The sequence below is a fragment of the Miniopterus schreibersii genome (assembly GCF_964146895.1).
Source record: "Miniopterus schreibersii genome assembly, chromosome: 3".
Classification (NCBI taxonomy): domain Eukaryota; kingdom Metazoa; phylum Chordata; class Mammalia; order Chiroptera; family Miniopteridae; genus Miniopterus; species Miniopterus schreibersii.
Window position 1 is genome coordinate 12,528,818 of NC_138103.1, and position 9,085 is coordinate 12,537,902.

A 9,085-nucleotide genomic window follows, 5' to 3' on the forward strand; every position below is an offset into this window, starting at 1 on the left:
GGGTGCCATCACTTTTCAACCTGCTGCTGAGGGCTGGACAAGGTGGGAGGGGACAGGTACTGAGGGAGCAGGACCACTAGGACCTGAAAGGCAAGATCTGGGACAAAGCTCAGTCAGGTCCTTGTCCTGCCAGTACCTGCTGTGGCTTTGGTGAGTGGCTTAGCTCCTGGGAAGACCCAGCTCCCAGGCCTCAATGCAATGAGAGGTTTCTTTCCCCCAGCCATATAAGAAGCATTCTGCCCAAATTACTGAGATTGCTAGAGTCAAACCCAGCTGTGGAAAGGCAACCTGTGATAAAGCTTGGGTACCCATGGCTCCATCTCCTGGTGGGAAGGGCAGGGACAGACCCAAGGATGGTGACACTGTAGGAGGGACCTGGTGCTGGCACTGTGACAGCAGGAGTGGCTATGTCTAGTACGTGACAGAACTCTGGCTGGCTTCTTGCCAAACTTACCCACCCCACCTCTTGCCGCATGCCGCACATGGCTGGCAGGAAGAGCAGTCTGCCTTCTGGAATCTAGATATGCGCACTTGAGAAATGCGGAAAAGACATTTATTACCGAGCTATAAATTAGAGGTGGAGGGTGGGGTGGGAGGAACCAAGTAGTCACGTTTGGGGCCTCTTCTCTTTTTCTCTGTCCTCCTGGGCCTGGATTCGGAGCTCCTCCTCGAGACGCTCCTTTGCTCGGACCACCTGGGGAAGGAGTTACAAACAGCTAGATAGGGTGGCCTGCACAAGATAGTCCAGTTTCAGCTGTGAGTCCCAGATAGCAGTGGGCAGGTCTAGTGTCCGAGGTGGAAAGGGTGGCCTGGGGGCTTCCCCCCACAAAGAGACAACCCAGGACACATATGGACTGTTGTCTGGGACCTGAGAGCTGCTTCTAGCAATCCACCAACTAGGTGTCCTCTTCCCTCAAAGCCATGGCTGTTGGGAGGACTACTGGCCAGGCTGATGCAGGGCTCAGGCTGACAGAGCTAGACAGCTGAAGCAGCCAGAAGCAGTGATAGTTTAGAGGGGCCTTCCTGAGGTTGGGGCACCAGGGAAAGGCCCGCACAACTTTCTATCTGCCAAGCTCTGAACTGCCTGGAACGTGGCTTGCCCTCCTCCCAGCAGCAAAGACCACTCACCTTTGACTGCAGGTAGAAGGAGCCGCCCACAGATTTATCATTCACCTTGAATAGGTGTTCGTAGTTCTGCAGAGGAGGGGAGACGGTGAGAGGTGTGCAGTCTCTGGGTTACAGAGGCGGGGGAAGCTAGGAGATGACAAAGAAGGAAAGCGAAAGGGCTCAACCCCTCCACCCTGCATGCTTGAAACTCCACACAGGAAGTCACTGTAACCACTAAGGGGTAGAAAGGTGGACAGATACCCATGGAGGAAGGAGTTTGGCTGCTACCACCAACTGCTCTATGCCTCTGCTACTGCCTGCCTCGGGCCTAAAAACCAGGGACACTGGTCCCCACAAGTCAAGAGTCCCAGCTGACTGCAGCCAAAGTCCCCACCCCACCCCTCTTATCAGGCCTCCTTTCCCACAGTGCTGGCCTGCCCCCTATTTCTGCTCTGCTTGCCTCAGAGCCAGCCCAGTAGCCTCACCTTCTGGATCACTTCGGGGTTCAGTTTGGAGACATTGAGAATCTGCTGTGCCTCCTGGAGGCTGAGGCCAGAGAGGTTAGAGGCAGCTGCAGATTGGTGTCCGGCACGTCCCCGGGCATCAGCTGCTGCCCGGCTGGCTGTGTGAACATGCGGGTTAGTGCTCAGCCCTCAGCAGCCCAGAGATCCCCTGGTTTTCCATGTGGGTGGCTCACCCCTGCCAAGTGGCATGGGAGAAGAGACACACAGAGGCAGGAGCAGCCAGAGGGCATTTCTCAGGAGTGGTTTCTTTTTGCGGGGGAGGGGGGGCTGGGGAGGGTGGCGGAGGGGGAAGGGGATAGAGGGGTAGTGAATTGAGAACAGATTTGCTCTGGGTCTGGTCACCAAACCTGGAGCCTAGCCCCAGTCTAGACCATGAAATTACCCTGTCCTTCCTCTCTGCTGCTCCCTCATCTGGGCACATAGCTGGAGATCTTCAAGCTACTAAGGGGAGCAGAGTGAAGGTGTAAGCAGGGAGATGCAGCAATAAGCTCTGTCAAGGTTTGCTGCCCATTGGTTACGTAGGCCACCAAAGCAGGCTGCCTCAGGTGACCACTTCCTTTTCAATGACCCTAGATGCAGAAACCAGTACACTTTTTCTTATGGAATCAGAGAGTATTTTAGGCTTTGCAGGCCAATTAGTTGGTGTTGGACTCTGCCTTAAAAGCAGCCAGAGGGTGTGGCTGTGTTCCAATAAAACTTTATCTACAAAAACAGATGGCCAGGCAGGCCAGTTTGCAAACTCCTGACTGGATGCTCATGTCAACCAGGTCTCTCTTTTATGGGAATGCCCCAACGTCCAGCAATGTCCTCCACTATGGAAAGTCCCCCAAGCCACCCAAGCTGCCAGAACCCCCCCTCACTGGGAGTTCCTGCATTCACAATGGGCCCAGCATGAGGGGCCCATTGCTATGGGGAAATCTGACCTGGGAAGGAGCTCCCACCCCAGGGGGAGACAGGGGTCAAACTTACCTGCAAACTCCTGCCGCAGGGCCCGGGCAAAGGCCCTTCCCACCACCTGTGCCCCCATCACAATTATCTGGGCCAGGTACTTGGCCTGTGGGCAAAGCAGGCATCTGGTTAGCAGGCTGCAACCCCTGGAAATGGCTGCTGAGTGGTAAGGCCTCTGGAGGGTTGAGGTAATAAAGCACAGAACAGCAGCTACAGGCTTCTTTTTCTAATGAAAAGCTGCTTTCGGTGGCTTCAGGTAAGGGGGTAAACCTGAGTCTCCAGAGGCAGAAGGGGCTCTCCCTTGGCCTCTGGAAGAGGCAGACAGGAGCCAAGGCATAGTGGCTGCAGGGCCCCGAAGCCACTGGCTTCAGGAATAATACTGTGGCCTCGAGTCAGAACCAGGGGCTGGTCCCAGACTCACCAGCCATCCAGACCAACGAGAGCACTTTCTGTGCTTCTGGAATTGGTTGGTCCAACCTTCATTCTACTGGTGAGGAAATTAGGAGCAATTCTAATTCTCCCAACACTATTCAATTGTACGCCATTCAACACAACACAGCAAAAACTGTACCTTCCAAAAGTGAAAGCCTATGAGGCGGGCATTTAGACAAACATATCAATGACCAAGTAATGAGGGAGAGCAGGGCTGTCATCTATTCCTCCACAGGCTCACTCATTGAGAGGCAACATTCAGACTACAAAGATAACACAGGCCCCTGCCCTTGGAGCTCCCACACCCACCAGGCCTTGCAGGGAAATCCTCCATGGCAGTGCTCCACCCTAAGACCATGTGGTTTCATGCACAATAGAGGCCAGCGGGGAGTCCCATTAAGCATGTGGACCAGAGGCATGGAGAGGCAATGCACAGAAACCCAGTATGAGATAGAGATATTGGAAGACAATGGCATTTCTACTGGGATGGGTTTTGAAGGGCAGGTAGAATTATGATGGGAACACTGGGGTTTCCTAGGCAGAGGGACCAGGGGGAGCCCAAACTGGGAGAAGGCATAAGAAATGTATGGGTAGCAGCCAGGAGCCCAGGGGACCAGGAAGGTGGCTGAGATGGGCAACTGTGTAGGTCTTACTATGTACAGAGATTATGGATAGCCAGTACATGTGAAAGTGACCGTATGTATGAGATGGTACAAACCTGGGTATGTACAGGATGCCCGGGAACATGCTCACTGCAGGTCAACACTGTTCATGGGGCACATCAAAGTGGTTTCCCTTGTTCTTTGTACTTTTCTGTCATTACATTTTCTATCAGTCAACAAGTATAGACTAGGCCAGGGTGCTAGGTAGCATGCCAAACACATTCTATTTATTGTACCATTTAATCCCAACAACTCAAGCCACTGAGGAACAAAAAACATTCATTTTTTAGCAAGATTTAAGCCCTGGGCAAATTACTCAACCTCTCTGAATTTCAATAACAAAGACACTAAGGCACAGAGGTATTTGGTGACCAGCCCAAGGACACACAGCTAGTACTCAGGGGAAGGTGGGCAGGGATCCCAAAGCCAATGCTATCAGCCATGGCATCCCTAGGCTGCCCATCTCACACAGGGTCCTGGAGTCTGCAGGGAGGGTGACAAAGCAACCCAGAAGCCAGAGAGTCTTGTCAGATTTCAATGGAATCCAGACTTCAAAACTGGCGTTTCGCCTCCATGGAACCTGCTCTTCCCTAATGGCAGGGCAGGACATGAGTCTGGGCTATTGTTGGGAATTAATAAATGGAAATGGGTCTGGATTTCACGAGTGGGTGGAAAGTTCATAAGCCTCATATTTCACACCAGAAACCAAAGCTCAGTGAAGACTCCTGTGATCAAGGCTGCAGCCACCTACCTTGCAGGTGTAAAGACAAATAATGGACCTACTGCTGATTGGGAAGCCTCATCTGAGCCCCCCAAGCCCACCTAGAGCCACTCAAGTGGGACAGGAGGCTCTGGGATGAATTGCTGGTCCTGTCTGAGTGACAGAGAGGCTGACAGTCTATACTAGGTGACTCCAGAGGGTTCCCTCGGCCTGGCACACCCTCAACCCTCAGAACACACCTTCCTCTGCTGCCACATGCCTGAGTGCAACCCCATCATACCACCTTGTATTAACTGGTTTACTTCTCTGCCCAGGGTAGTAACTGTTGCTAAAAAATGAATGTTAAGAACAAGATTGTAACCAGGCAACTCCTCCAACCATCCCCTGCAGGCTTTAAACCAAAGTGGCATGGTGGCCCCATGGTTCAGGCTGCCAGAGCTCCATGGCTGTGGGGAAGGCTGGTCTGGTCTTCAAAGTTTCAGAGGACACCCTGTGACCAAGGGAGCTGCCTAGTCGGCTGATTGAGGCTACCAAGGTTCCTGTGACAGCCATCTCCCAGGGGAGGCAGTGTGGTATAATGGTTATACAAGCAAGATTTGGGATCACTTGTGTGCAATCCCCAGCTGTGTGCCCTGGACCAGTTCTCAACCTCCCTGAGCCTCAGGTTCCTCAATAACTATGGGGGTGCCACAGGGGTTAAATGAGGTAATGTTTGTAAAGTGCCTGGCACAGAGCCCAATGACACCGTAGGTGCTCAATAAATGTTGGTTTTCATTTATTACTATTCTTTGTTTCACAAAACTTGACAGTGGCCAATCATTATGGAGTTACAAAGCTTCTCCCATTTGATAGATTCTCTAATTACTCAGGGGAGAAGGCTGCACAAAGCCGGGCCACATTCCCAGGAATCTCAGAAGCAATGTGAAAGAGTAAGAAATGCTGCTTTAGAATTGGGCTGACATCATCTGGAATCCCAACTTTGCTTCTTGTTAGCTGTGTGGCACTGGGCAAATTATTCAACCTCTCTGAATTTCAGTTTTCTCATCTGTAAAATAGAGAGAATAACACCCTCTTCACAGGAGAGCTGTAAGGCACTCAAGAGGCAGTACACGTAAGACCAAGAGGACGGACAGACAGTGGCCGTTCCAGAGCAGCTCAAAAGCTGCTTTTGCTTCTGGATTAGATACTACTTGATGTTGAATGGTCTAGAGACCAGGGGTGTAGCCAAGCCTCTCATCCACCTATTCAACACCCAGACACCTGTTGAGCACCAGCTGTCGGTCAACTCTGCTCAGAGCTGAGGATTGATAGGCAGCAGAGTTCTGCAAGCTACAGCTACCATGGGTGATGAGGACAGCCACTGGCTGTGGCCTCTCCCAGAAAGCCCATAGTCCACACACTGACATTTGGGCCTGAAGACCCTGGGCCAGAGCAACTGACACAGCATCCAACTTCAGGCGAAGCTGACAGTCAAGGAGCAGAGGTCAAAGCCATAGGATTCTGAACCTGTGACCCACTGTGGACGCACCACTCATGCCTTCTCATCTGGGAAGCATCACGGCTTAATGTAGGGCCAAAGCCCTGCAGCTGGGGCAAAGGAGGACAGTAGCGTAGGGGTCAGGGAGCACTCAGGAATGTGGTTTATCCCACATCAGGTGCATCAAGACGAGAGCCTGGCTTTCCGACAGGCCAGTGTGCAATGTTTCCTTGAAGGAACGATTCCAGGCCCTCAGGCTGGTGGGCAGAGACAGCCACTGAGATTCACCCCCTTCTCTCAAGGATGCACTGAGATAGGAAGGGGGCCTTGTTCACACAGGGCCCCTGCAAACAGTTGCAACTGGGCAGGAGGGAGTTGAATCTGCCAAGGTATATGCAGGCCCAGCCTGTGGCTGGCCCAGCAGGTGTCTGATACATATTTGAATGAATATGATACTTAACCAAGTTGCTATCAGCTCTGCTTTGGCCAAATTGAAGTCTCATAATCTCTAAGCCCCCAGACAGAATTTCCAAATGCCTCCCATACCCTCTGCTGAAGGAGGGCTCTAGCCATCCCCCGACAATACAAACAATTCTCCACCAACACCACCTGCAAATTAAGTCCACACCCCCAGCTGACCAGCTACAAATGACTTCTAAGGTTTCTTCTGGCCTCACCTCTCTCCACCACCCACTCCTAGAGCAGCTCTCTACTTCTTTACCTGAAATCTCTGCAGCTCTGAATTCACATACCATACAAGCCACCCTTCTAAAGTGCACAATTCAGCCTGGCTAGCGTGGCTCAGCAGTTGAGCATTAACCTATGACCTAGGAGATAGAGGTTCCATTCCCGGGAAGGGGACATGCCTGGGTTTTGGGCTTAATCCCCAGCAGGAGGCATGCAGGAGGCAGCAGATCAATGACTCTCATCATTGATGTTTCTCTCTCTCTCTCCCTTCCTCTCTCTGAAATCAATAAATAAAGTCAAGACTTAGTCACATCCCCCTCAGCCCCCAAGTGAAACTGAGGGCTCATCACAGGCCTCAACAAATGGCAGTGACTACTACAAGGCAGGAATAATGTAAAGGAAAATGTGGAGTCTCAGGACACGGAAGGAGCTGGGATCAAGATGTCTCTGACACTCGTGGAATGAGTGACCCTGGAGAAGTCAAACACGCAGAGCTTCAGGTTCCTTCTCTGTGAAACGGGGACAGTGAGAGCACTAACTTCATACGAATGAAATGAAAACCTACATAAAGCCTCAGCTCAGGAGCTGGCACTTGTAAGCTCTTATGTTATACTTATTTTCAGTTAAGAAGTGGCTCCCCAAACCCTGCATCAGTCACTTTGAGACTGGGGGTAGGGCTCAGGACCCTGCATTTAAAAAATTTATTTTAATTTATTGATCTGAGAGAGAGGAAGAGAGAGAGGGGCAGAGACAGAGAGATCTGTTGTCCCACCCATTCATGCACTCATTGGCTGACTCTTGTAATGTGCCCTGACTGAGATCGAACCACCAACCTTGGCCTATCTGGGCGACGCTCTAACCAACTGAGCTACCCGGCCAGGGAAGGACCCTTCATTTTTAAAGGGGCCTTAAGTGACCTGACACAGCCAGTGTGGCCCAGGTCTGAGGACTTGCTCTAGGTGCCAATGGTATCGCAGAAACGCTGTTTTCAGTGTCGCAGGGCCTGGTTCAAGCCCAGCCACTTCTGCCACTTTATTGGGAAAGTCTCAGAGCCTGTTTCGCCAGCTTTCAAACGGGGGCAATAGGACGACACCAACAACTAGCTCCGGACACAGGAGGGGCTCGTGTGCCGGGCTAGGCTCCACCTCAGGCTGCTAGCACATGGGCCGGCGCACGCGGCGACCGCACCTGCTGGGCCTTTTCCGACCGGCCAGGCCCCCCTGCCTTCCAGCCAGGCGGCTCTCCCCAGCTCCGAGGCCGCCAGCGCCCGCCCAGGTACCCCCTGGTGCGGCGCCCTCCCCTCGCTACCCGCCGGGCAGGTAAGGGGAACCGAGCGCCCGCAGCCAGCCAGGAACTCGCAGACCCCGCCCCGGCCCCGGCGCCAAAACGGCCTCCCTTCCCCCGGGCAGCCCCGACTCAGCCCTCACCATGGCGGCCGCTCTGTCTCGGGGGCGCGGGCTCGGTCTTCCAGGCCCCGCGGCCCGGGCTCAAGGGCGGCCGGGGGTCAAAGGTCAAGGGAAGCTACCGAGGGCGCGTGCGCGAAGCCGCGCTGGGCATGCGCATAGCTTTGATACAGAGAGGCGAAGTGTGGTTGGTTGCGCTGGAGACTTGGGATAAGTTGGGGGCGGGTCCTACCTCGCGCCAGGACTCCGAAGGCAACCAGGGGCGGGTGACGGGCGGGTGACGGGCGGGTGATGGGCGGTCCCAGGACCCTCAGACCCACGCGCTTTACCTGGTGCGCTAGGAGCCGCAGTCTAAGTCTGTCAGAAGCGGGCCGATTTCTCCCCTTAATTTTGTCAAAGTATGTGGGACTAAAAGATAGGCAATATATATACATCACACGAACATAAGGAGCGCGATACTAAGTTCTCACAAATATTTAAGAAAAGGGAAAACTCCAAAATAGGGCTCATTCCCTCCTCCAATTCTTTGCTCAAATGTCACCTCAATGAGGCCAACGTTTTTTAATAACGGATTTATTGAGAGAGAATTCACACACCAGTTTATCTTTTTTAAGTGTACAAGTCAGTGCTTTTTAGTATATTCAGTTACTAGCTCCAGAGCATTTTCATTACCCCCCCCCCAAAAAAAAACACCCCCTCACCATTAGCAGTTACTGCCCATTTCCACTACCCTTCTCCACCACGAATCCACTCTGTCTCTGTGGATTTGTGTGTTTTGGAAGTTTCATGTAAATGGAATCATTCTATATGTGGCCTTTTGTGTCTCGCTTAAACCTTCATTCTATTTTTTTAAAATATGCCTTTATTGATTTCAGAGGGAGGGAGAGGGAGATAGAAACATCAATGATGAGAGTCATTGATCGGCTGCCTCCTGCACGCCCCCTACTGGGGATCCAGCGGGGGACCTGGGCATGCGCCCTGACCGGGAATCGAACCTCAATCTCCTGGATCACAGGTCCATGCTCAACACCGGAGCCACACCAGCTGGGCTAAACCTCCATTCTTAATCCCCCTTTTTACCAAAGCTGTAATTGTAATTGGAAAATTGTAACCCACCCCACTGT

The 9,085-nt window shown here is 52.5% G+C and overlaps 1 protein-coding gene across 1 annotated transcript; it reads right to left on the bottom strand.

Annotated features, from left to right (window-relative positions):
- Positions 1-539: 539 nt before the first annotated feature.
- On the bottom strand, positions 540-8,117 carry PAM16 (presequence translocase associated motor 16). Its single transcript, XM_081133070.1, has 5 exons — positions 7,986-8,117; positions 2,601-2,685; positions 1,593-1,729; positions 1,129-1,194; positions 540-694 (listed from the first exon to the last, which is right to left on the bottom strand). The coding sequence occupies exons 1-5, from the start codon at positions 7,986-7,988 to the stop codon at positions 608-610; spliced, it is 378 nt and encodes a 125-aa protein (XP_080989196.1). The 5' UTR covers positions 7,989-8,117; the 3' UTR covers positions 540-607.
- Positions 8,118-9,085: the final 968 nt, after the last annotated feature.

Excerpts from the sequence above, each read along its gene's own strand:
- PAM16 (XM_081133070.1), bottom strand. Across the intron at positions 1,730-2,600 it reads CCTGCGGCAGGAGTTTGCAG|CCAGCCGGGCAGCAGCTGAT; the intron begins GTAAGTTTGACC and ends ATGTTCACACAG. Across the intron at positions 1,195-1,592 it reads ACCCCGAAGTGATCCAGAAG|AACTACGAACACCTATTCAA; the intron begins GTGAGGCTACTG and ends CCTCCTCTGCAG.